General features: G+C 33.6%; 4 protein-coding genes and 2 long non-coding RNA genes across 7 annotated transcripts; 3 read left to right on the forward strand and 3 right to left on the reverse strand.

Moving 5' to 3' along the window:
• Nucleotides 1-86: 86 nt before the first annotated feature.
• Nucleotides 87-10,748, reverse strand: LOC144851084 (sodium/hydrogen exchanger 8-like). Its single transcript, XM_078708607.1, has 15 exons — nucleotides 10,406-10,748; nucleotides 8,865-9,013; nucleotides 8,578-8,717; nucleotides 5,832-5,915; nucleotides 5,479-5,580; nucleotides 4,797-4,975; nucleotides 4,538-4,678; nucleotides 4,157-4,260; nucleotides 3,741-3,857; nucleotides 3,568-3,650; nucleotides 3,373-3,484; nucleotides 2,667-2,809; nucleotides 2,476-2,541; nucleotides 2,198-2,341; nucleotides 87-787 (listed from the first exon to the last, which is right to left on the reverse strand). Exons 1-15 carry the CDS (start codon nucleotides 10,618-10,620, stop codon nucleotides 689-691), a joined length of 1,878 nt encoding a protein of 625 aa, XP_078564733.1. The 5' UTR covers nucleotides 10,621-10,748; the 3' UTR covers nucleotides 87-688.
• A 1,317-nt stretch (nucleotides 10,749-12,065) lies between these two features.
• Nucleotides 12,066-12,550, forward strand: LOC144850475 (uncharacterized). The gene is made up of 3 exons (XR_013614086.1): nucleotides 12,066-12,213; nucleotides 12,415-12,483; nucleotides 12,542-12,550. It is a non-coding gene; the product is annotated as an uncharacterized LOC144850475 (long non-coding RNA).
• LOC144850108 (uncharacterized) lies at nucleotides 12,514-13,414 on the forward strand. Its single transcript, XR_013614046.1, has 3 exons — nucleotides 12,514-12,591; nucleotides 12,825-12,923; nucleotides 13,069-13,414. It is a non-coding gene; the product is annotated as an uncharacterized LOC144850108 (long non-coding RNA).
• A 2,999-nt stretch (nucleotides 13,415-16,413) lies between these two features.
• LOC144849979 (CCAAT/enhancer-binding protein gamma-like) lies at nucleotides 16,414-18,435 on the reverse strand. 2 transcript variants are annotated; one of them, XM_078707124.1, is made up of 3 exons: nucleotides 18,296-18,435; nucleotides 17,409-17,845; nucleotides 16,414-17,356 (listed from the first exon to the last, which is right to left on the reverse strand). In XM_078707124.1, the coding sequence occupies exon 2, from the start codon at nucleotides 17,837-17,839 to the stop codon at nucleotides 17,429-17,431; it is 411 nt and encodes a 136-aa protein (XP_078563250.1). In that variant the 5' UTR covers nucleotides 17,840-17,845; nucleotides 18,296-18,435; the 3' UTR covers nucleotides 16,414-17,356; nucleotides 17,409-17,428. The 2 variants fall into 2 exon arrangements, with proteins under 2 accessions (XP_078563250.1, XP_078563249.1); XM_078707123.1 differs by having other exon boundaries at nucleotides 16,414-17,845.
• Nucleotides 18,436-19,134: 699 nt separating this feature from the next.
• Nucleotides 19,135-22,669, forward strand: LOC144849602 (gamma-soluble NSF attachment protein-like). Its single transcript, XM_078706566.1, has 10 exons — nucleotides 19,135-19,307; nucleotides 19,806-19,873; nucleotides 20,144-20,228; nucleotides 20,534-20,582; nucleotides 20,716-20,825; nucleotides 21,100-21,166; nucleotides 21,310-21,459; nucleotides 21,621-21,700; nucleotides 22,192-22,321; nucleotides 22,410-22,669. Exons 1-10 carry the CDS (start codon nucleotides 19,249-19,251, stop codon nucleotides 22,527-22,529), a joined length of 918 nt encoding a protein of 305 aa, XP_078562692.1. The 5' UTR covers nucleotides 19,135-19,248; the 3' UTR covers nucleotides 22,530-22,669.
• Nucleotides 20,396-27,376, reverse strand: LOC144849601 (MTOR-associated protein MEAK7-like). Its single transcript, XM_078706565.1, has 10 exons — nucleotides 27,260-27,376; nucleotides 26,554-26,733; nucleotides 25,950-26,153; nucleotides 25,531-25,654; nucleotides 25,268-25,386; nucleotides 24,507-24,819; nucleotides 24,198-24,316; nucleotides 23,317-23,499; nucleotides 23,000-23,164; nucleotides 20,396-22,120 (listed from the first exon to the last, which is right to left on the reverse strand). The coding sequence occupies exons 2-9, from the start codon at nucleotides 26,731-26,733 to the stop codon at nucleotides 23,018-23,020; spliced, it is 1,389 nt and encodes a 462-aa protein (XP_078562691.1). The 5' UTR covers nucleotides 27,260-27,376; the 3' UTR covers nucleotides 20,396-22,120; nucleotides 23,000-23,017.
• Between the last annotated feature and the right edge of the window lie 47 nt (nucleotides 27,377-27,423).

Consider the following 27,423-nt stretch of genomic DNA (forward strand, 5'->3'; position numbering starts at 1 on the left):
ATTTTATGAAACTACAGTATTTCACACGTCAAAAGGAGGCAACTAACGCATCAAACACAATGTAATGATAAAATACTATACTCTACTACTTTGAATGTGAAATAATTTATTGCACCCAGTATAAATAAAATTATCAAAATAAATAATTTGTTAGCCTTTTAGGAATAATATAAATTGCTGTCCACAATATCTAATTCGGGCCTAGCCTCTTTATGTCTACTTATCAAAACAAATGGAATTTATTTCTACAAATCCCTTATTTTACATTAATAACCATCTACCATAATTCCACTATAATCCCTTTACCTATACGACTTTCATAAAAATACAGCACCAAACTATTACAAGGCATCAATAACACCCTAACGGAATGCTTTCATGTCCATACATATTAAGGTTATCACACTATACTTTATAGTATTGTATAATTGTTAGTATCCACATACCTCAAGATGACTATACGTTGTACAGTATATGAAATGAATAATACAGTATATAAAACTTTGTCAGAGTTAATCGTCAAGGAGAAACATCTGGAGTATTGAATAGTAAAGGACATTAAGATTCATGAAGCTACCCTAGCATTACTTGTACTGTATCAAATATCAGTGCTGCACTATTCAACTACCATTTTACACCTCAACGTGCAAAATATTTCTTGCTCCAGATCACAAAATAACCAACGATGTTATAACTCTTCTTCATCAGTTTCTGATGTACGACCTTGAAGCTGAGAATACCATCTGTTTGTCAGTCGTTTCATCTCCATTTGACCATTGTGGAGTTCCTGTCATTCAAAAATAATTACAAACTTATTCCAATTTCCATTTATTTTAGGCTATACAAACTACATTCAACTTGATCAATTTTTATAAGCTGAAAATGTAAAATTGGCAAAAAGCTTTTATCACCAGCAACACATTAGACCAAGGCTGCAGACATCATACCCACAAAATTGAACATTGTACAGCCATAGACTACTTAGTAGGCCTATTATTTTATCACCAGCAACACATTAGACCAAGGCTACGGACATCATACCCACAAAATTGAACAGTGTATAGCCATAGACTACTTAGTAGGCCTATTATTTTATCACCAGCAACACATTAGACCAAGGCTACGGACATCATACCCACAAAATTGAACAGTGTATAGCCATAGACTACTTAGTAGGCCTATTATTTTATCACCAGCAACACATTAGACCAAGGCTACGGACATCATACCCACAAAATTGAACAGTGTATAGCCATAGACTACTTAGTAGGCCTATTATTTTATCACCAGCAACACATTAGACCAAGGCTACGGACATCATACCCACAAAATTGAACAGTGTATAGCCATAGACTACTTAGTAAGCCTATTATTTTATCACCAGCAACACATTAGACCAAGGCTACGGACATCATACCCACAAAATTGAACAGTGTATAGCCATAGACTACTTAGTAAGTCTATTATTTTATCACCAGCAACACATTAGACCAAGGCTACGGACATCATACCCACAAAATTGAACAGTGTATAGCCATAGACTACTTAGTAAGCCTATTATTTTATCACCAGCAACACATTAGACCAAGGCTACGGACATCATACCCACAAAATTGAACAGTGTATAGCCATAGACTACTTAGTAGGCCTATTATTTTATCACCAGCAACACATTAGACCAAGGCTACGGACATCATACCCACAAAATTGAACAGTGTATAGCCATAGACTACTTAGTAAGCCTATTATTTTATCACCAGCAACACATTAGACCAAGACTACGGACATCATACCCACAAAATTGAACAGTGTATAGCCATAGACTACTTAGTAGGCCTATTATTTTATCACCAGCAACACATTAGACCAAGGCTACGGACATCATACCCACACAATTGAACAGTGTATAGCCATAGACTACTTAGTAGGCCTATTATTTTATCACCAGCAACACATTAGACCAAGGCTACGGACATCATACTCACAAAATTGAACAGTGTGCAGCCATAGACTACTTAGTAGGCCTATTATTTTATCACCAGCAACACATTAGACCAAGGCTACGGACATCATACCCACAAAATTGAACATTGTACAGCCATAGACTACTTAGTAGGCCTATTATTTTGATAGAAGATGAAGCCAGGCCCTTAGGCTAGACTGCATTGTGTGGTTGTAAAACAAAAATATCAAGTACCTCGTGTGTAAATCTCCTTGTAAAAAATGGGATGAAATATTTTGTGTCCCATCTTACAAATCCTTGTTGATTTGGTTTTACATAGTTGACTTCATACTCTTCTTCTGTTAACTCTGACAGATGATCAGCATCTACAGCACTTCCCTGATAGAATAACAGATTGATATACAAACTAGGAATTACTTGCTTTGGATTGTCAATGCTCCACATCATATCAACATGGATAGAAATGTAATAAGCATAAACTATTTATACAAAAAAAAAAGAGAAATCGTCACCATTTCTTCAGTTTTGCTGAACTTGACATGTTTCTTGTGTTTTTTACTTTCATTTGATTCTAACAACTGTAGAAAAAATGTATTGGGTTAAGTTCTACTAATTCACATTTAAACTATGTCACCATGATGAAGTATTTGATTGGTTACAGCTAACTACTTATGCAGTAATGTGTGCCTACTCTTGATCTTACCTTAAGTAGTGGCATAGTAGAACCTCCTAAGATTACAACAGTAAACAGTACAATAACCAGTGTTGTAGTGACAATAACATGGTGGGTATCATCAGCAAACTCCAAGTGAAGACTTAAAGCATAAGCAATAGCACCTCTCAAACCTACCAAATACAAACATGTCAATAATGTAACAGTAGTGAAAACATTTTCTTCTGGCTTCTATCATATCAATGTAACAGTACACTTCTCAAATACAATAGTAAAACTATATAAATATTATAATAAGCCACCTGAGATTTTAATATGCATATAGAGTATCACGGTGCTGACGTCACAACGGTAGGTGGCGCTGCATGGTTGCTAGCCAACCAAAAAATGCGTTCAACCTTGGTTCAACCTGGCTGAGTGATTCTCAGGTCACCAATGGTTTGGAATAGGCTTATTGAAGTAGTCAAATTTCAAAAGATCACTAAATATTTGTTTTTAATAATCTATTTATTCTTCAACTACAGTTTAAGTTAAAAAAAATCAAGCTAAGATACATAATTTGATAGAAATACAGATCTACACAGTTTATCAACATAGTAGCGTTGAACACATTTTTTGGTTGGCTAGCAACCATGCAGCGCCCTCTATCGTTGTGACGTCACACCGTGATACTCTATAGTTCCAAGGGAGGAAGCCAATGAAAATGACTTATGAATTATACGAAAAGATGACTTACCACTAAACCACATTATAAACTGCATTTTGTGATTAATTTTATGTTCTCTGAAGAAATTGACAAGAAACGACAATGGAAAAATGTTCAACGCTCTGGCAATTAAACACAAAAACTAAAAACAAAAGTAAAAACAATTTGTTAATAATATATTTTATTTGTTACCGGCATTACTTCATAAATGAATAATAAACTTACTATACTCCAAATAACAAGTGCCGCTTCAAACCGGTGGTTGAAACTGAATATTGCAAGGCCAAGGTATGCAAATACACAAGTTTCTACAGTAATAAGATAAAACCACATATTATTATAACAATTGATGATGCTTAGATTGTTTGATTACACAAATATAACAATGTTAAACTTACCACCAATAAATGCCATGGTTCTGAATGTATGCTGCACCGTTATTTGGGTGATAGGAGAGAGATTGTAGTGGGTGTAATGTGACATGGTAATACCAGCAAATAAAATTGACATTATTCCTACAAATATAAACAAATCATCTTTAAAAAATATATCAATCTTAACCAAAGCCTGTCAGCTCAAGTTACTACACCCCACTGTTGGGACACACATACGTTTTTGGGAAGCCTCGTAGTGACAACGCCCACCAGAGTCTACATACATCATTAGGATTGGACAACCCTCCCAACTCAATCAGATGAAAAACTTACCGAGTGATTTCTGTAATTTCCATTCACATAGAGACCTGAGGTTTATAGTTGGTGTGCTTATTTAGTACATTCTATACAGTGTAGGTAGTATATAAGTAGATACTTACCAGATAATTTGACTCCTTCTGCAAATCCATATGGTAAATAAGAAAAGATCAAAAGCATACCCAATTCAAGCGACGGTGTCTTCCTCAAGTCAAAATGCTTTAAAATGTACTTAATGTAAGGAAGCAAACATTATCTTAAGATTTAAAATCTCCCTTTCTCTTGAGAGAGGATGTTAGTACATTAAAAGTCTTTATTAATACACAACAATTGGCAATTCATTATTCTCACAAAAAACACTTTTCTATATAGAATTATAATAGAACAGAAAAAAGGGGGCTAAATATAAAAGGCTTAACAAGCACATAAATGAATATGATAACAGTATAACCTATTACTAATCATGAATTACTGTATACTATGAATTACATACTGTAAAGGATATAAGAGCACTGAGTAAAGCAAAACCAATGCCAATAAAAGCAGAGGTGATAAACATGAAGAAAAAGTACATGACACCGGAGAAGAAAGCATGTGTGGAGCTTATATCAGCCATCTCTGGAGAATTTAGCATCATTACAGTACTATTAAAACAAACATCAGTTTACTGTTAAATTACAGGCAAACTCTCTTGGAAAATAGGAAGTATAGATAGGAGTATAAATTACAATCATAACAATAAATAACATTGAAACAACTTACTTGCTCATAACAATGGATACAGCATCATTCAGAATACTTTCTCCAAATACCATCATATTAAGAAGTGGTTCGGCATCAAGTGCTGAGAATATAGCTAATGTTGCTACTGGGTCAACAGCTGATATTAAGGAACCAAAGGCAAGACTTTCTACCATACTCAGTTCATATGCAACACCAGCCTAAATAATAAATATTAAAAAGTGGTTCGGCATCAAGTGCTGAGAATATAGATAATGTTGCTACTGGGTCAACAGCTGATATTAAGAAACCAAAGGCAAGACTTTCTACCATACTCAGTTCATATGCAACACCAGTCTAAATAATAAATATTATTGCTCTAAATTTTTATATTAACTATTATAAACATTTAATTCTTTAATTCAGTCTTAGTGAAACCGTTCATGCAGTACACTACGGTACATTAAACATGAGTTAAAATACAATATTTATTTTGTACAGTAACAATAACATCAAAGCCAGTTAACCTAACCCAAACAAAGGGTAACATTACAAGAAATTCTAACTAATAAAAACCTGCTATTACAAATATATTGCAAGGTGACATACCAGACCTATTGATTATGTTTTTGTTTGTTTTATCCTCAATAATCTTTAGTCATTGTAGTTTGTCAATAACACTGGTATAAGAGATTATTAGTAAACAATGTGTCTAATGACTTACCTGTCCAAGAAGATAAACTCCTCCACCTATTACCATTGCTGAAATGAATGTTCCAAAAACAGCAAATACCAAGATTGATCCAAGATTTTGAAAGAAATTACCCTAAAAAATATCATGAAGTATCTCAGGGATAATTTGTACAGGAAATGATAGGACTTTACTGTCACTATCCATCATATTGAAAGTGACTTGTTATTATCAACCATGTTTTGTGAGAAAAGTGTATTTCAAAACACAAAATTAAAAATGTGTCAAACAACACTTTTCATTTCCAGGTGTGACAGGAGACAATTATAAATAATGATACTTTGTTTTCTGTTGTTGGAAATTAGTTTTTCAGAATCAACATTTACCTTATGTAATGAATATCCAGATTCAAATATAATTGGTGGTAAAACAACTAAAAAGAAAGTAGTTGGATCCAAAGTTTCTTCTTTCTGCCGAAATAAAAGTTGGGGTTAGGTAGAGTTATTAAATATTATAATAATATTTTTCCATTAAAAGTTTTTCTGTTAAAATAAATAATTAAATTTGATTTCTACCATGCAGCATTGAATAATAATTATACTAAAATTCCTCTGTTTATGAATTCGGAATCACATAGTGAATTAAGACATTAGTTAACATGCTGTGCACATGTGGCATAGGAAGAACAATAACATACAAATTGTACATTGATGTGCACATGTGCATAGGAAGAACAATAACATACAAATTGTACATTGATGTGCACATGTGGCACAGGAAGAACAATAACATACAAATTGTACATTGATGTGCACATGTGGCATAGGAAGAACAATAACATACAAATTGTACATTGATGTGCACATGTGGCATAGGAAGAACAATAACATACAAATTGTACATTGATGTGCACATGTGGCATAGGAAGAACAATAACATACAAATTGTACATTGATGTGCACATGTGGCATAAGAAGAACAATGACATACAAATTGTACATTGATGTGCACATGTGGCATAGGAAGAACAATAACATACAAATTGTACATTGATGTGCACATGTGGCATAAGAAGAACAATGACATACAAATTGTACATTGATGTGCACATGTGGCATAGGAAGAACAATAACATACAAATTGTACATTGATGTGCACATGTGGCATAGGAAGAACAATAACATACAAATTGTACATTGATGTTCACATGTGGCATAAGAAGAACAATAACATACAAATTGTACATTGATGTGCACATGTGGCATAGGAAGAACAATAACATACAAATTGTACATTGATGTGCACATGTGGCATAAGAAGAACAATAACATACAAATTGTACATTGATGTGCACATGTGGCATAGGAAGAACAATAACATACAAATTGTACATTGATGTGCACATGTGGCATAGGAAGAACAATAACATACAAATTGTACATTGATGTGCACATGTGGCATAGGAAGAACAATAACATACAAATTGTACATTGATGTGCACATGTGGCATAGGAAGAACAATAACATACAAATTGTACATTGATGTGCACATGTGGCATAGGAAGAACAATAACATACAAATTGTACATTGATGTGCACATGTGGCATAAGAAGAACAATGACATACAAATTGTACATTGATGTGCACATGTGGCATAGGAAAAACAATAACATACAAATTGTACATTGATGTGCACATGTGGCATAAGAAGAACAATAACATACAAATTGTACATTGATGTTCACATGTGGCATAGGAAGAACAATAACATACAAATTGTACATTGATGTGCACATGTGGCATAGGAAGAACAATAACATACAAATTGTACATTGATGTGCACATGTGGCATAGGAAGAACAATAACATACAAATTGTACATTGATGTGCACATGTGGCATAGGAAGAACAATAACATACAAATTGTACATTGATGTGCACATGTGGCATAGGAAGAACAATAACATACAAATTGTACATTGATGTTCACATGTGGCATAGGAAGAACAATAACATACAAATTGTACATTGATGTGCACATGTGGCATAGGAAGAACAATAACATACAAATTGTACATTGATGTTCACATGTGGCATAGGAAGAACAATAACATACAAATTGTACATTGATGTGCACATGTGGCATAGGAAGAACAATAACATACAAATTGTACATTGATGTGCACATGTGGCATAGGAAGAACAATAACATACAAATTGTACATTGATGTGCACATGTGGCATAAGAAGAACAATGACATACAAATTGTACATTGATGTGCACATGTGCATAGGAAGAACAATAACATACAAATTGTACATTGATGTGCACATGTGGCACAGGAAGAACAATAACATACAAATTGTACATTGATGTGCACATGTGGCATAGGAAGAACAATAACATACAAATTGTACATTGATGTGCACATGTGGCATAGGAAGAACAATAACATACAAATTGTACATTGATGTGCACATGTGGCATAGGAAGAACAATAACATACAAATTGTACATTGATGTGCACATGTGGCATAAGAAGAACAATGACATACAAATTGTACATTGATGTGCACATGTGGCATAGGAAGAACAATAACATACAAATTGTACATTGATGTGCACATGTGGCATAGGAAGAACAATAACATACAAATTGTACATTGATGTGCACATGTGGCATAGGAAGAACAATAACATACAAATTATACATTGATGTGCACATGTGGCATAAGAAGAACAATAACATACAAATTGTACATTGATGTGCACATGTGGCATAGGAAGAACAATAACATACAAATTGTACATTGATGTGCACATGTGGCATAGGAAGAACAATAACATACAAATTGTACATTGATGTGCACATGTGGCATAGGAAGAACAATAACATACAAATTGTACATTGATGTGCACATGTGGCATAGGAAGAACAATAACATACAAATTATACATTGATGTGCACATGTGGCATAAGAAGAACAATAACATACAAATTGTACATTGATGTGCACATGTGGCATAGGAAGAACAATAACATACAAATTGTACATTGAAAGACACTACTTAAAAGCTGTCACCATGCTCATTGAAATGAAATCAATAATAACAGTCTAATTAAACTCACTGTCCAATCTGTCAGATTCTGATTGTTGAGAATCATAAGCAATAGGCCAATAACTGCTCCTAGTAAAATCACAGCAACACTCTCAGGTAAATAATGAAATTGGTACTTTATTAAAGAATGTACACAAAATATTGATATACCTGTAAAACAGTAAAATTAAAAAGTGTGGGTTTATGATGAACACAATCAATGATGACATGTTTAAAACCAAAAGTGTGGGTTTATGATTATACAATACACAATGCACAATGATGACAGGTTTAAAACCAATGAGCTATTGCACTTACCAACCACAATAAGAATGAAGAATATTGTCATACTAGAAGATGTTTCTTCATCGGCTGATCCTTCTGCCGAAAGGAGATTATCACGCTCAGGAGTTTCTGTTGTCGGTGATTTACTTTTGTTTAACAATGGATTTATAATTGTTTCAGTGCTAAATGTTATAAGAAAAAAGTATTTTTTAATACATACGCAACGTTTAAATACATACATATGTTACATACATACATACGTTACATACATACATACGTTACATACATACATACATACATACATACATACGTTACATACATACATACTACGTTACATACATACATACGTTTAAATACATACGCAACATTTAAAATCGCTTGGGTTAAATAATTGTTTATTATATTTACATACCCACCACCATAAAATAGTCTCTCAACAAATTTGAAACGAAACTATATTATACAGATATTGCCTGCTTAAATATAAGATTCGACATCTCCGAGGGAATGATATTATGTTCGAGGGAATATATATTATAGGGAAGGGAATATATAATTCCCTGAGAACATAATATCATTCCCGAGGGATGTAAAATCTTATATTTTACCGAGATAAAAGGCAATATCTGTTATATTACATAGCCAACAACAAGTAGTATATCTGCTGGGTCGGGTAGCTAGACTAGGCCTCCTTTTTGTATTGTATGTAAACAAGCCTGCGTAGACACCTTACTTTGCGAAGAATAATATACAGATAATTACTAATTAATGATTCCTTGGCAATAAAATATTCACTAGCCTAGGTCGTTTAAATAATAACAGAAGAATTTCCACAAATAAGCCTACATTAATAGTAATAATAGTATTATCAGGTAGGCCGAATAAATAATAATTCGACTTCTTCGAGCCGAATTACCGGATGTTCGCCGCGTCGCGCGCGTACCGAGTTACTACTATGAGTATTAACCAATCACAAACGGTCTTTCATCACATCTAGGGAGGACTAATAACAAAGGAGGGCGCTATGTATGCATAGTTTAAATAGTTTAGTTGATTAATTTCTTCAAGCAAGTTCCGTAGCGTAGCGGATGAAGCGTTGTCTTGTGATGGAGTGACAATTTCATCGCGAGTTCAAGTCCCAGTAGATGACTTTTGTTTATTTATCGGCAAACGCGAGTGTTGCCACACGAAAATTACACAGTCAATATCATCGTACTCGAGAATTTGCTGGATTTTATGTTTAATGACAGGGACACTATAATTACACGAAAATTACTCAGTCAATATCATCGTACTCGAGGATATATACGATTTACGATCCTCGCAGGGGTATAGTCATGTGATGCAGTTTTAACCAATCACGTTCACGTATTTACATAGGCTATGTAATATAATATATTACGGACTATATTACACTACTATAATACGGCTCTTATAATACTACTATTAACTAGGATATTTAAACAATTCAATACAAAGAGTAAACAAACATAAAACCTCGCTTTTAGGACATGATCTAGCTAGGCTATATGCTAGACCTAGGCCTATTTCCAGTTAAAAATTCTGTACCTTACCTATGATTGTGGAAAGTTTTATTTGTGGTTACCAAATCACCAGAATCAGTATTGCTTGACTGCGTTACATCACTACTAGGCCTAGTCAAAGGCAAACCAGATGCTGCAACAGCACTGCCTCCAATGTGAGAACGACGAAACACGGTCATCGGGCTTAGGATGCTTACAATTATTAAACCCAGACAGATATACCAAACTGATGAAAACAACCCCATCACGCACTTTAGTATTAATTACACAACAACGATATTTTGTACTTTCATGCTGTACAGTAAATCATATTCATAGAAACGAAATTTCAATTTTTAACAACAGCACACAGTACAGCTGGTGAGGAAACACCGCTGCTACACACTGCAGCTGCTGATGACACAATTCTGGCCTCGCTTTCTCCGCGCTGCCGCCGACGGCGAGAGGATCGCCGCAAAACAATTATGAGGCGCCAAAGGTGTAAATAATAATTATTACTTTATACCTCTACTTTAAAAATTGTTCGTATCAGCGGCGACAGGACAGATCTTACATCATCATCATACATCATAATCATACATCATCATCATACATCATTATATCATATAGGCATCATCAAACATACACATCATCATCATTTATCATACATCATCATGCATCATACATCATCATACATCATCATCATCATCCATCATCATCATCAACATACATCATCATACATCATTACCATCACACATCATCATTACCATCACACATCATCATTATCATCATACATCATCATCATCAACATACATCATCATCATACATCATCATCATCATCATACATCATCATACATCATCATCATACATCATCATACATCATCATCATACATCATCATTATCACACATCATACATCATCATCATCAACATACATCATCATCAACATACATTATCATCATACATCATCATTTATCATACATCATCATGCATCATACATCATCATGCATCATACATCATCATCATCATACATCATGCATCATACATCATCATACATCATGCATCAATATCATACATCATCAACATACATCATCAACATACATCATTAACATACATCATCATCATCAACATACATCATCATCATCACCATGCATCATTAACATGCATCATCATCATCATTTATCACACATCATCATCATACATCATCATGCATCAATAACATACATCATCATCATTTATCACACATCATCATCATGCATCATTAACATACATCATCATCATTTATCACACATCATCATTATCATGTAATTTTCTCAAAACAATTAATATCAAAATGAATAAAACCTCTGGCAGAAAATCTAACGACTTTGATTAGAATTAGAGCCTATAAAACAAATTGTTTATAACCATTAATCCTATGGGAGAGTGTCGCCGAGTTCATCAACTTTGTATTGTAGTACTAACAAAGGGGAAAATAAGCAAAATTAAGAGATTCATTGTATTAATATTAATAAAATATTTAAATGAAATATTGTGTTGGTCAACAATAGTGTCACACTTAAACCATATAGGGAGTGGGGTCATATAGATTAAACATGTCACTACTGGTTTCGAAATGATACTAATGAAAAAATAATCATATATTGAAAATCTACATCGTCACTGAAGATCCTCGGACTTTGGACTTTCAGTTCGGTTAACTATACAACAAATCACACCACCTTCGTTTTGTTAAGAAAATTAGACAAGAATGGATCTAGAAAGAATACTCGTAAACATCAGCGAAGTGGCCGAACAGTACCCACCTGTAGGACCCAAGTATCTAACGTCTGCTCCAGGAGTTTTGAAAGCAACAGAATCAGTACGGTCTTTGTTTTTGTACACTAACGTTATATAACATTAAACAGATAAAGTAATTAATACATTACCATTAAAAGTATCCGCGTCGGGTGACGTCACCACGTTAGAAACAATTAGGCACCAAACTTACCATGTGAAATTCACATGAGTCTGAATTATATATTGTTTTTTTCCTGTTTTATTTTTTCATTTTGTCACATAGCTATGCTGTTTCATTGGGTTCATGTGCGTGATCCTAGCAACAGACACAGATCCAGACTCATCGGCGTATGTGCATTTTATAACAACAGCCATGATATGCTGTATCCTGAGTTTATTATTAGTCATAGCTTACTTAACAATGTTTGTTAAAAGAGTTGACATTCCATGGAGTTTAATGGTAAGTGTTTGTCGGTTTCGACCAAAAATGAGCATTACTTTTGTTTTCTTTTTTTAAATAAGAAAATAATCATAGTCAATAATATTATGAATGAACAAGGTAACAATTAAGCAAGCAAGTATTTGTTATAAATTTAATAATTAAATTCAAATGTAGCCATAAAAAGATATCGATCTAACTGATTTCTCTATTAACCGCTTAACCGTTATACTACGACTTTTATTGAAATACAGGAATTGTTCTTCAATGTAATAGCTGCAGTGAGCCTTCTATCAACTACATCGCATGTTGCTGCTAACACAAATAATGTTGGAGCATTAGTAGCTGGCACCGTACGTATATTTTAACACAAATAATGTTGGAGCATTAGTAGCTGGCACCGTACATATATTTTAACAGTGCTATCATTCTGGCACAAGCCACTCGTAACAATTATAGTATTTTAATGAGCTAATTGGCTTTCTTGTTTTTCTTCAGGTGTTTGGATTCACTGCATGTGCTGTTTATGTTGACGAGATCTATTTTATCGTAAAAGCATGGAAAAAACAAATAATATTTAAAGCAGTTATGGAATTCAGAGAATCGTCAAAAGACATGGATAATTAATGTTCCTGCATAATACCGACACAATCCAACACGAGTGAAATTTAATTTGGACTTTTATGTCCAAATGAAATGTATCATTTTAATCGATTCATATCAATGACATAAACATTAACATTTCGACCGTCTTTCTGTTCCTACCTAGTTGCTAATACTAATAGAAAGAAAAACTAAAATCCTAAAACTCTAAAATATTGTGGTAAGCCTAATAATAATATTAATTTATGACAATCTGTACCTAGGGCCTATAAATAAAAACTAAAACGCACTAAACTCCAATAATGCCTATGTTGCTAAACCGATCGTCACAAACGCAATAATTACCAGGATGATCGGAAATCGTGTTAATCAGTTTTCTATTCTCAACAATAAATGTTTTTATTCTCTACAATAAGTTATCTGCAGTTATGTTATAATGTTACTCTTAGTTAGTTTACATTTTACCATAAGTTGCTATATTATCGGAAGATGTCTGCTTCCCAGTAGTTCATTCAACTTTAGTAGATCGACTGGTTTGGCGCGCAAAACACAGCTCATTATTTGAATGATGTCATAATTATTCAACATAATATCCTTTAATACTGTTTGTACTGTGATCTGCAATCACCAACACATTGGAAGAAAATGAAGTATCCAGACACATTCCGCGAGCAAACACATTTGTGTCATCTGTATCGACCTTACCAATCAACGTCCCCGTCATCTTATACTTCAGAATAGCGTGATCATCACCACCTTCTTGAAATACGGAAGCATACAGTGTGCCTTGATCGTCAACGGTGACTCCAACTGGAAAACCACTTTTACCATTGTTTTCAATTTTGATGAAATTTAGTGGTTTTCCTGACGTGTCGAGCACGAGAAGTCTGCCGTTACCAGTATCTGCAATAATCACTTCACCGGTTGTTGAAGCACAAACATAACGTGGATTAGTTAATGTCAAGATATCATCTTCAATACTGGGAATCCTTCTCAGCAATTCTCCCTCTCTGCTAAAAGTAAACAATGCATTATGTTTACTATCAATTACATGTACGAGACCTTCAATGTCTACAGCAACTGATGTTGGAAATCGTAAAATATCTGTACCAAACCTATTTTGTAGGTTACCCTTAGGATCACATAAGAATACGACTTTATTTTCTGGGTCGGCAATGAGTATACTGCCATCTTGAGTCAAACATACACCATGGGGATAAATTCGCCACTCGACCTCATTAACTTTTAATAATTTGATCTCATTTTGCAGTTGTCCTAGTTTGTTGCACAATATTATTCTTTTGTTAAATCGGTCGGCAATTGCATATACACCATCGGATGCAATACATACATCATTTGGCCGATGTAACTTTACCTCTGCAGTGTTGGCAGTCATTCCTCCTATTTTAAGAACCATTCGATTGCGTGGTTGGACATCTATTTCCAAGACTTTTCCACTGAAATTACCGTTTCCCAATTGTAATTTAAGAGTATAATTTGTTGCTGCGACAGGAATGAACTTTATCTCACGTTTTCCATCAACGTTTTCTATAGATAGTTTGGTAGTATTACCTCGTTTATCAGCCAGTATTGGTTGAAAATGATTGATGATCGGCATTTTAGCAAAGTCGGGATGGCTGTTGAGCAAGACGCTAATTGGTTCTCCCACTACTGGTTCTTTCTGGTTTTGTATCTTCATGTCAAGAAAGTTTCTTTCTGTTACAACTAAACCGATTGTCGACGATTTAATAAGATTTATACACTCTTCATTAACAATGAATGTTACAGGCACTTTACATATTGTTGGTACTGTTTCTGAATTCGTCAAACGTATCATATCTTGTAGTTTTAACTCTACCTCCGGTTTATCTAACATGGCTTCACCCTTCAGCTTTAAATGGTTCTTAATCGCCAGTTCCGAATCCTCGATGTTTTCCTCTCGCTCAACTATCATTGCTACGTGGCTATTAAGTGCGTCAATTTTGTCCTTTCTTGCCTCTTTTATTTCGTTAATGAATCTGTCGAAATGTTCATCAATAGCATGTTGTAATGTTTGTCGATGGATTTCAACAGAACGCAAAGCGGTGTCTTCCTCTTCATTAGTATCCTCAATGGCCTTTTGACTTTTTAATTTAGAGCCGCTTAGACGAGATTTATTCTCTACATATTGCTGTAATATATCTACCATTGATTTTCTTCTCGAATCCACTGCTTCTTCCATACTAGTTACATTATGTAAGTTGTGCAGATCTGTTGTACACACGTTGCAAACTTTTTCCTTGCAAGTTAAGCAATATTTTATAACAGCCATTCCTTTATGTGTTTTGCAGATTTGCGATTTGGTACTTTTTGTCTTTTTCTTCAACATTGTCACTAAAGAAAATGGATGGAGTGGTAAACAATGCAGACAGAAAAACTAAACGTCACACGATTTGTCTTATGTAGTGCAACTGATTATACAATACCTATTCTGTCTATGACATATCAAGACTAGTCTAAGGCTAAGTTTGCCACTGTTTGGAGAATTATTTCTTTAACTATAAAACTGTGATGGACCGAATGACAGCCTTAACTATAGAGACAGGGAACACAACAATCTCCATCAATGGCAACTTGCAAAAACTTTAATTGAGTGTGGTTTTATCAGAAATCCCACATTCTTCCGGAAACATTGATTTGGTATATAAAATATAAAAGTTTAACTAGTAGAACCAAACGCTTTAACGGTCACAAAATAATTGTAAATGATTTTAAATAATAATATTTATAATAATGATAATAAATCAACCTACCTATCTTAGTTTGCTTTAAACCCAAAAGCACCAGTAAACTCAAGTTATCACAATACCAAAGTGGCATGCAGGGATTGACTTCAAGTGAATATATTTTCGGAAACACAATACTTTGTCAATATTAGCCTATTAATCTTTATTGTACGCATTTCTTTACACAATGACCAGGAAAATGACTATAGAATTATACAACCCAATATACTATAACTGGTTAGTGAACTGTGGAACGAATAGAGTTGGCTAAAAAGTACACAATGAACCAAAATGAATAGGTCGTGCTCTCTATATTAGCTTGGTCATGCAATTCCTCTATGCTTTAAAATTTCAGTCATAAAAGCGAAATAATAATACAATAGAAAATAGTCAGCAGTACGAATGGCAAATATTGCGGAAAAACCAATCGGATATTATGTTTTGTAGCTGTAAAAATACTCAATGTTACTACCAATTTTCAAAATGGGAAAACATTATCCCGAGTTTATTCACAACAGAATTACTCTTCTTTTAAATAAAATTAAACAAACATCTAAACTAATTTAAAAACGCAGTTTTTCAAAATGTTCACTTCGGTTAAATCTATCTTTATACATCTAACTGTATAGGCCTATCAAATTACTAGTAAATGTTATTCCATTGTCGATATAACATTGTATACGCAGAACTCTTTAAACGCACAGTAGCAGCGGCAAAAGAGTTATAAATAAATAATAAGAGTGTACATCTCTGTAGCATCAAATAACTATCGCGTTTTGTGCACGACGTTTAATATATTAATTTGTTTTAATAAAGTGTGCTGTATACATGCTACAAGAGTAGAGTAGATCAAACGTCCAATGAGATCTTGACAAATATATACAGACAACAGAACAATATAGAATTAAAATAAACGGAGTTACATATTTTAGTAAGGTCCAGAAGTTACAGAAAATATTAAATTGTTTTAAATTTTATTACGGATAATGGTAATTCAGTAATGTCCAGTTGCAGTGCTGTCCAGTGGTTAGAGACATTAATGGTATATTATTAGTCTAAAACTAACCATTTATAATAAAGTAAATTGTTATTCTGATTAACTAAATAAATTAATAAAAGAATAATGGCTAATTTAGCAATTCTCATGATGAAGTAGTGCAATAATTGTAAGATAGATCAAACAAAATGTCTAATGTAATAAAGCTTGTTATATTGTGGCCTAATAAACTACAAAAATCTTTAATAATGTACATAAAGCAAATTACTTTGTACATTGGTGCTGTATAATGAATTGCTTTGTATAATGCTATGCTATACCATAATACACTATTGTATTCAGTAACAATTGTTACATAAACAAAGCCAGCTGAAACTCTTATTATTTTACACAGATTTGGAGTTTGAACAAATTGAGTGTTGTCTGAATAGTGATTACAACTTGTGTTTACTTGTATTGTAGTATGCCTTGAGTGTTGTCTGAATAGTGATTACTACTTGTGTTTACTTGTATTTGTAGTATGCCTTGAATATTGATGATCAACGAGGGCCGTGGTATCATCTTCTAATTCTTCTTCTTCAATTGATTGTGTTTTGTTTTCATTGCATTGGGCATTACATAACGCATATGTGGTACTTGGGTCTGGGACATCCTTAGCTTGTACAAGAAACAGATCTTTCAAAACAGTTAATTCTTTTGATAATAGTTTAACTTTTTCTTCAAGTTTTGCATTTTCAGACTTGAGTTTATCAACTTTTTCTTGCGTTTCTTTGTGTTGTTGTCTTGTTTTTTTGCGACTTTTTCGAACAGCAATATTGTTTCTTTTTCTTCTTTCAGAATACTCAGTATTTTTAGTGTTGTCAGTTTCATGTAACTCTTTAAGGTTGTCACTTTCCATGATCATCAAATTCTAAAAATACAATAAAAAGGCATGTTAGATTATATGAATGAGTTTTACCTTCACACTGTATTTAAAATTCAATGTTATATACGATTAAACAATTCTTCAATGAATGTATTGATATATTTAGTCGGTCATGGTCGACAGAATTAATCCGAATTTAGTACACCTAAATTATAAATAGGCTAGACCATTTTGACGCTACTGTACCTACATAGATAAACATGGGCCTATTATTATATGGCTATATATATAAAAGATTAAGAAATTCAACTGTAATAAGTAAATCGGCTAGGCCTCTACTAGACGTGACACGCGCCTAGGCTCTACAAACACGCGAGAGAGAGATTACAGATTGGCCGGCCCAGAGAGTGATTGTCGGCGGTAGCCTAACTAAAAAGGCTACTGATGACTATATTATTGAGAGTAATCATATAAAATAGTTGATCAAATACTTACAATATAACTGCTAGATGTAGGTAGGACTAGCCTAGATGGTTACTAATTGTGTAAAGTCGGTGTAAACAGTAAATGTAAGTAGGTTACCTACTCAGAAATTTTATAAAACTATTGCATAATATTATTAAACAACAAGGATGGCGGCGTCACAATCATTATCCTATGGAAGGCAATCGCCGCCAAAAATAAAATTACAACCAAAACACAATTCCAAGGTGGTGCACTAACTATTGGCTCCGTACCATCATGCGCGCCGCACAAATCATCCACCAAATCGGATCATTCGTTCATTTCAATTCAATTCATCGACATTTTTTATTCCATTTATCATCAGTTAGTTTTTGCATAAATAATTAATAATGACCTAGACCATTTATAAAAATAAGTGGCATTTATTTAATTGTTCATAATATTAATTAAATTAATACTACAATACACTACAAAATAATGATCATTTGTGATTTTTTTTAATTTTGACCATCAAATAAAAATGTACATACTATTAATTATTATATGCTGTTTCCTTTTGTTACACAAATTATTTTTATCTATAGAAATTCTATCTTTGTATCTATACCTCCCTATATATTACAACCTGACCTGCGAGAGGTTGCAGATTATTGGTCTCTAATTAAAATTAAGACCGACGCGCGCTAAAAATTGTCTTTACTACTATTTATAATTCAAATGTCAGTAATATCTTGCTCCCACCGAAGAGGGTGAGGGTAAATTAAGAACGCGTCAACCATGTAACTAATGCGTCAATGTTGATGCATGTCAAACGCACGGTCAACAAACAAACGACGTATAGGCTAGCTAGGCTCTACACCACACCGGCCGCGAGGACGTGCTCGTGTCGTGCATGCCGTGCTGCAGCAGCAGCCCAGCAAGCTAGAGACTAGACGTCGGTCGCATAGAAAAAAGAGGCTAGGCCTAGCTACAAAGAAAACATTATGGCTTCTGATAAAAAATTACAAGAAGCAAAACAGCTATTGGATGAGGCAGAAAAGCAGTAAGCTTTTATGTTTTTGAAAGAAAATATGACTTTAAAGCTTTCCGGATTCCAGTTTTCTTAGCCTAGCTAGGCTAGTCCGATCTTATTAGCTCTAGGCCCTCTAGGGCCAGGCCTAGCTAGGCAGGCCGCATTAGTACTTTATGTACCTACTAGGCCCAGGGGTACGAATCCGGCGGGACGGTTCGCTCCACTTCATCCCGTTTTATGAACCCAACAATTATTATGTATTTTAATGTACATTTACATTTTTCAATAAAAATTAAGTTTCCTCAATGAGAAAAAAATCGTTTATTATGTCATGACGTTATTTTATAATATTATATGTTATGCAACTTCCAGCCCAGACATAATAAAACAGACAGACAATAAACAGAATGAACTTTGATATTAAAAAAAACAATTTGATTTGTCAAATTCAAATAAGCTTGGGAAATTTATGCAATACCTAAGTCCTAATAGTTAAATTGAACACATTTGTTAATCATTTATTTTCAGTATGAAGACATCGTTTTTCAAGTGGAAGCCTGATTTTGACAGTGCAGCACATAGTTTTGAAAAAGCAGGTACAGTAAAGATTCATACATTATTCTTGTTGATAAATTACTTGATAATGATTGTCATATTGTCTTCTTTTATATTACATCCTTGTGTTTTATTAATCTTGTTGATAAATTACTTGATAATGATTGTCATATTGTTCATTATTCTTGTTGATAAATTACTTGATAATGATTGTCATATTGTCTTCTTTTATATAACAGCCTTGTGTTTTATTATTCTTGTTGATAAATTACTTGATAATGATTGTCATATTGTCTTCTTTTATATTACAGCATTGTGTTTTAAAGTTGCCAAACATTTTGAAGAGGCCAAACAAACTTACTTGCGTGCAGCTGATTGTCATGGACAGAACAAAGCGTATCCTTTCATGATTACTGATGATCCAAGTGAATAACAAGAATCCATTATATTTTTTTATTTATATGTTGGTGGTAGTAGACACATTCAATGGATTAATTGTAACATAATGAAGTACAGTACTGATTAACCCAGTTCTTGTAACCAAATAAAAGCAACACAGAAAATTAAGAAATTGAATTTATTACAATAAAAGATAGATTCACACATAATCCAATTTGGCATGGCTCACAAACCGAAAAAAGCAAATAGATCAATAGTAAAGAATACTACTCAGTTTCATTGACCTTAATTCTTATCACAAGATTGTTTCATGCAGCAAAAGATTTTGAGCAAGCGGCTATGATTTTGAAGGTTGGGTAATAATATACTTTTAATGCAGTGACTTATGTTAATTTGACTTTTTTTTTCAGCAAGCAATCACACAAGGAACTATAATTTTACATCTGATGCTTTATCTAATGTAATGTATGTGTAATCTTTGTAGGATCAGAAGCAGTACGATGAGGCTGTTAAATTGATTAAGCGGGCATCACAGCTATACAGGCAGTATGGTTCTGTAGATACAGCAGCTATTATGTTAGAAAGAGCTGCAAAGTAAGTGTCTATGGGCAGTATGTAATTATCTAGATACAGTAGCATTACTAGAGTCGAGCAGGTGCTGCAAACCATAGCTATACAATCAGCACAGGTTCAAGTCACTACTCAACCATTTTTCAGTTGGAAAAACTCGCCTGTGTGCACCTTTATGCAATCTAGCTTAGTTAGACTGCAAGACACAGGTTATTCCGACACATTCACATTCAATATTAAGCTATATAATTACATGACTCACAAGAATGTAATATATTTTATTTTAAATGTTTTATAGGATTATGGAAGCGCCCAATCCATCAGAGGCAATAGAACTGTACATGAAAGCATCAGAGGTTGCGGAGGTGTGTTGAAATGATCTATTAAACGTTCTAAACATGAATGCAAGTAGTAAAATGAAAGGCTCAATTAAGTAGAGACCTATAACTACATGCTCATACACTAGCCCACCAGTTGCTATTGAAAGTGACATTGTATTTATTTACAGAATGAAGAAAAATTAAGACAGGCTGTGGACCTTCTTGGGAAAGCTGCAAGATTAATGGTGAAAATGAAGTTTATGAGTGATGCAGCAAATGTTTTAAAAAAGGAAAGAGACATGTACATAGAACTAGAAAACTACCAATCATCATTTCGAGTAAGAATGTGAATTAACTTAATTACTATCAATTTAGTAATTACCTGCTCCTAATTTTTCTTGAAAAACAACAGCATATTGATATTGTTTCTTTTCTATACATAATTTATATACAATTTTAGACTTATCTTTCATTTAACCACTGTACATTCTTTTTACAGAGTACAGCTGTTCTTGTGCTCATTTATCTTTACTCCAATGACTATGTTGCAGCAGACAAAATCGTGAAGGCATCATTTGAGTAAGACTAGGACAATTTTTTTAAATAAGGGGTGGAAAAAAGGGGTGTTTTTTTAAATTAATTCATCCAAACCAGCTACTGCAGCTGGAAATTATTGCCTGGCATGCTAGGCCTACGTTAGTCATTTTCTGCCAACGACATCTGCATCAACTTTGTGATGCTATGGCCCACTGGTTAATTATTAAGTTTTTCACTTTACTGGATTATGTTGGAGTGCTAAACAAAGCCAATCCATAACAGGATGGTGTTTGATAGCAAACAAACATTTTTTAGCCATATTTAAAAACATATGATTAATTAGTAAAAAACATTAAAATCTTGCCTTCCTGTAGACCCCCTGAATATAAATTCCTTGCTTTTATACTGTAATGAGTGGTTTCATAACCCCATATTGCTTTCTTGCTAATATGGATATATTTGCTGAAAAGAAAAACAGAAAATGCATATCATAGCGGAGTTAATCTGAATGTATGTTATACCTTTATTTGTAGTTTGGAAGGATTTGCAGAACATGAATCGTCATATTTGTTACAACAACTGCTAGAAGCTTATGACAATCAAGATGGAGAAGGAGTTTTAAAAATATGCAAAATGCCGTATTTTACTTATTTAGACAATGAAGTAAGTACAATATTGTAGGCATTCATAGTATTATGAGGCAAGGTTGTTTGTTACAGTATTTGTTACAGTATTTTAATTGTTTATTTAGTATGCCAAGTTAGCAAGAGGACTAACAGCACCAGGTAGCAACAATGACAAAGTGGAATCAAAGGAAGTAGGAGCAGTTGGTGGAAATGATGAGGAATTGTCAGAGGGAAATTTATGTTAATATAATCAGAAGCAGGAGATGGACATATTCATTATTTGCAGCAATATAAATTAATCAAAATTGTATTTTATTTCTTGGTGTAAATGTTGTTTTGTTTATACAATACAAGTACAAATAAATTCAGAACTAATGGTAAACTATCCACCTAGAAATTACTGTTATGTTGCTGTGTAATAATTAGTCAAAGAGTTTATCATGTGTATTCATTAATGTTAATGTAATAAATATATCCCAGCATTTTCTGTAGATTGAGAAATTACTTGTAAAATAAATAGTTTATATCTACACATTTGTTATATTGAATATTAAACAGTAACTTTATAATATTAAATAACTATTAGGACTGTTAGTCATTTGTGGTGTAAATTGTAAAATACACACAGATAATATAAAAAGTGAAAGTATTATGGTATTATCAGATTCTGTTATAATAATTAAGTACAAATGTATAAATGAGGTTGTATGCCTACCTGTGATGATTGGGTGCTTTACATGGGAGGCAGGTTGTGAATCTCTGGAATGTCACTAGTAGGGTCTTCTCTTAATCCTTCACTCTTTCTTTCTTTTCCCATGATATCCAAAAGAGCTCTTGCTTCTGGGTCTTTGTCTAAAATACTGCACGTTTGTTCATCTTCCTGTAAGTAATATTCAAGCATCTAATTATGCCACACGCACATTTTACAATTATGTATAAATTATCCACAATCACGTTCATATTTCATAAATATTATTTATTTTAACTATAATTGATTGAAATTCATGGCAATTAGAAATGTAAATATTATACCTTTATTGTAACTTTAGGAATATCTCCAACTGCCCATACCTCTAGCATATCAACATTATACTGTTCTGATGCAGAGAGTTGGGTACTGTTATATGTAGTACATCTAGGCTGAGCCTTACTGTGACCTATACCAAAATCTTGGTCCAACCACAGACCAAAATAACCAAACTGACCTCCCATACCCTAGAATTAAAATATAACAAAAATACAGTTTACTCTACAATTTATGGATGTACACTAGACATCCCCTTTTAAGGGACACTTTCAGTGAAATGAACAAGGGCTCTATGTTTTAGCACTACAGCCTTTTCAGAGGTTACCCCTAGTACGGGAACACTTTGTTAATGTTGGGTTACCCCTAGTACGGGAACACTTTGTTAATGTTGGGTTACCCCTAGTACGGGAACACTTTGTTAATGTTGGGTTACCCCTAGTACGGGAACACTTTGTTAATGTTGGGTTACCCCTAGTACGGGAACACTTTGTTAATGTTGGGTTACCCCTAGTACGGGAACACTTTGTTAATGTTGGGTTACCCCTAGTACGGGAACACTTTGTTAATGTTGGGTTACCCCTAGTACGGGAACACTTTGTTAATGTTGGGTTACCCCTAGTACGGGAACACTTTGTTAATGTTGGGTTACCCCTAGTACGGGAACACTTTGTTAATGTTGGGTTACCCCTAGTACGGGAACACTTTGTTAATGTTGGGTTACCTCTAGTACGGGAACACTTTGTTAATGTTGGGTTACCCCTAGTACGGGAACACTTTGTTAATGTTGGGTTCTGAAGGTGTCCCCTTAATAGGGGTTCTATTGTAATTGCATCAAATGAACCTTTTAAAAATGCAATGAGATAAACTATGCCACAACAGTACTTACCAGCCCATTAGGAAGTGTCTCTTGGTCCATATTTAAATACATGTAATGTTCATTGATACTTGTACTTTCATATATTGCCATTGATGGCAACAATGAGAATAAAAAACACTCACTGGAACCTAATTAAAAATAGAAAAAGGAAAACTTAGTGGTTTTGTTCATTTTCATTATATTCACGCTAAACTCTTGTTAACCCTCAATTCTATTTCATTGAAGAAAACATTTCTTTACTAACCAAATTGTACAATACAAATAGTTCAAGTTATCAATATTATCAGTCATTTAAAAAGGAAAAAAAGATTTAATTACCAATAAAACTAGGTCCAATTTTCCAGTTTACAGATGCAAATCCACCAAAAACATGTCCCTCTTTGTCTTTAACTAGTAGAATACTTGGTCCTTGTAAGCTGATTTTTTTGACAAGTGTAGAGAAGCTTGCTCCGTGTAAATCAACAGCATATACTAATCTCCAAATATGCCTCAAATTGTGAGGTAAATGATGATTAATTAGCAAAATTGATGGCAAGCTCAATAAAGATGTGAAATTATCCCAATTTACATCTACAAATTGTGGCAACAGTGGAGACATGTAAGTTGTACTGTCTGCTCTACTTTCCTCTTCCTGAAAAGTAACAACATGTGATGACTATTTTGAGTGTGATTAAAACATTTAGTAAATAAATTACATGGCAACGAGGTGAACTACCATAAAACAGGAGTGGAGTGGAGTTTGGCTTGGTGGTTATGATGCTTGGCTTCCACTCCAAGGGTCCTGGGTTCAAGTCCTGTCACATGATTTTTTCTAAGGACAAAATTACAACTCCACTCCCAAAGACTTGTAATAAGACTTTGTTTATGTAGAGCATCTTGTGTATATGTTTGTCTTGTGAACCTCTGAGGGTCCCTAATGATCAGCAATTGCTGGATGGATCACCCTCAATAAATATGGTACAAAAAAAAAAAAACACTTGCACAAACAGCAAAAACAACAATTCAACCATAACATTGCAGAATGATACTACTATTAAGAACAAACAATTCAATAAAAAAAAAGGAAAAACTTATGGTACCTTTAGTTGATTGTTTTTGATATGAAAGCAATACATCATTATGTCAGTTAGAATTGTCTGTATCAGCGGTTTGTCTTGAAGCCATGTGCAAACATCGAGGGCACTCTTTATATCTCTATCTAAACGACGCAAAATAATACTTACTGCTAGCAATGATATTACACTGAATAAACTAAAGCATAATCTTAACAAAATAGGGGTCAATATCATTAGGATGATGCGATTGAGCATAAACAGATTAAATTGTACCATAGGTACCTTACCTTGAACATTTTGCAAACATACATCCACGAAAACTTGAGTTGTCTTTGTCGTTTCTGTTGATGTCAGATTAACTTCCATGTTCTTAAGAATTGCCTCATAACACTTAAGAAACATTTCAAGTACCTGGATCATGTTAGATGTAAATAATTATATTATTGTCATGGGTCCATTAATCTAGGATGAGGCTGGCCCTGGTCAGAGGGTGATCTTGCATAATGATATTATTGTCATGGGTCAGAGGGTGGGTCCTGTAACCTAGAATGAGGCTGTAATTGGCCCTGGTCAGAGGGTGATCTTGCATAATCTGTTTTTTTGTGCTCCTAATGTAGGCTACCAGTCTGCATATTACATAATGCACCGTTTACATAATAAATAAGTATGATAAATAAACGTTCCTATTATATCGTATTTTGCTCACCTTTCTAAAAGAACTTAACATGACTATTTTGTCGTCAGAAACTGCCAGTGTGTACAAAACAACTGCCTGTTGATCAACCATTCCTTTAATAAAATCTGCCATGGAAACCATAAAATTCTCAAATGATACATACTCTTCTTTGTCGCACATCATCACAAATAATTTACTCACAACTGTGTCTGGTACTCTACCACTAATATATTTCTGTGAATTATAAATAAGACATTCCTTTTCAATATACACAATATTGTATACATATTCTCTTGGTGCCATGCCTATACTTATTAGGCTAGTAACTTTGTTAATAAACGTAAATAATGACCACTTGATGAAAGTGGACTAATTTGCAAATTAACGTACCAATGTTACCAGAACAAAACAGCTCATCATATGCCTACCTGGTGATGTGTGGTTTGTCAAACATATAGAAAAACATTTATCATATACAAGTACTATGTAGTAATAAAGATCATATTTGTCCAAAAGGTTTTAAAACAAAATAATGAAATTATATTATTTTAAACAGTTTTATAGAAATCAAGGGGCAATGTAAATTTTGAGCATCTTTTTTTTATGTATTAGGGAATAATGTTTTTATTCATACCTTTAAATGTTGTTCACAAAATACATTTTGATTATCATTATCTCTACAAATGTCCTGGAAAATTAACTTTAACTCCGCAAGTTCTTCAGGAGAGAATAGTGTAATGGACTGATTGTATTTGGTCAAATGTTGAGACCTTGAAGCAGAAACACTCGTTGATTTAGCTGCTCCCATTTTCATCTTAAAAAGAATCATCAATTTAAATTTAAAATCAATAAAATGGAGAACGTAAAATAATGCACAATAGTAGAGCTGCACTTTTTTTGTAAGAAACATGACGCTTGTTCAACACTGGTGCCAGGATCACTAAATTAATAGCTTTCAAATTTGTTAATCAGGAGAATATAACTGTAACTAACCTGTAACTTATAAAGTACAATCAATATTTAACAAAACAATAATAAATATATACCTCTTTAATTCAAAAGATCCCAATAAAACGGGCGTTCTAAAACAGTTTGTAAAATGCATGTTCGTACATTCATAATGCATAATTGGCGTGCCATACATGGCGACCGATACCCTTAAACGAATACATTTACCTCAATTGACACGCGACCGAAATGAAACGTCCACTAAACCTAAGCAGGTACCTAAATATACGGTATATGCTACGTAAATATAGCAGATAGTAGATATGGTATAACAAAATTACTTCATGTATGCCTACCTAGGCGCTACTCATTGACATTGTTTAGAACTATACCTGTTTATTAAGTTTCAAAAGTGATTACTGTCTGCTGCATGCTGATGAGGCTGCGAATGCTAGACACATCACACATCACCTTTCCAACTCAGCCACCACATTCTAAGCATCGCGCTACCAACCAGTTCCATGTATGGAAGGCCAAATGCGCACATTTTGGTTAC

The sequence above is a fragment of the Antedon bifida genome, chromosome 8 (genome assembly GCF_963402885.1).
Source record: "Antedon bifida chromosome 8, ecAntBifi1.1, whole genome shotgun sequence".
NCBI lineage: Eukaryota > Metazoa > Echinodermata > Crinoidea > Comatulida > Antedonidae > Antedon > Antedon bifida.

Bases quoted from the DNA above. Each gene is read 5' to 3' on its own strand.
- LOC144851084 (XM_078708607.1), bottom strand. From the start codon at position 10,620: ATGGGGTTGTTTTCATCAGTTTGGTATATCTGTCTGGGTTTAATAATT. The intron at 4,679-4,796 runs GTAAGTTGTTTC...TTGTTTTAATAG, and splicing joins GTATCCATTGTTATGAGCAA to TACTGTAATGATGCTAAATT. The intron at 2,542-2,666 runs GTAAGATCAAGA...TTTTTTCTACAG, and splicing joins CTACTATGCCACTACTTAAG to TTGTTAGAATCAAATGAAAG.
- LOC144849979 (XM_078707124.1), bottom strand. From the start codon at position 17,839: ATGATCATGGAAAGTGACAACCTTAAAGAGTTACATGAAACTGACAAC.
- LOC144849602 (XM_078706566.1), top strand. From the start codon at position 19,249: ATGGCTTCTGATAAAAAATTACAAGAAGCAAAACAGCTATTGGATGAG. The intron at 20,229-20,533 runs GTATCCTTTCAT...TCTTATCACAAG, and splicing joins TGTCATGGACAGAACAAAGC to ATTGTTTCATGCAGCAAAAG. The intron at 20,583-20,715 runs GTTGGGTAATAA...TAATCTTTGTAG, and splicing joins AAGCGGCTATGATTTTGAAG to GATCAGAAGCAGTACGATGA.
- LOC144849601 (XM_078706565.1), bottom strand. From the start codon at position 26,733: ATGAAAATGGGAGCAGCTAAATCAACGAGTGTTTCTGCTTCAAGGTCT. The intron at 25,655-25,949 runs GTGAGCAAAATA...AACATGATCCAG, and splicing joins TGTTAAGTTCTTTTAGAAAG to GTACTTGAAATGTTTCTTAA. The intron at 24,820-25,267 runs GTACCATAAGTT...GTTACTTTTCAG, and splicing joins TCAAAAACAATCAACTAAAG to GAAGAGGAAAGTAGAGCAGA.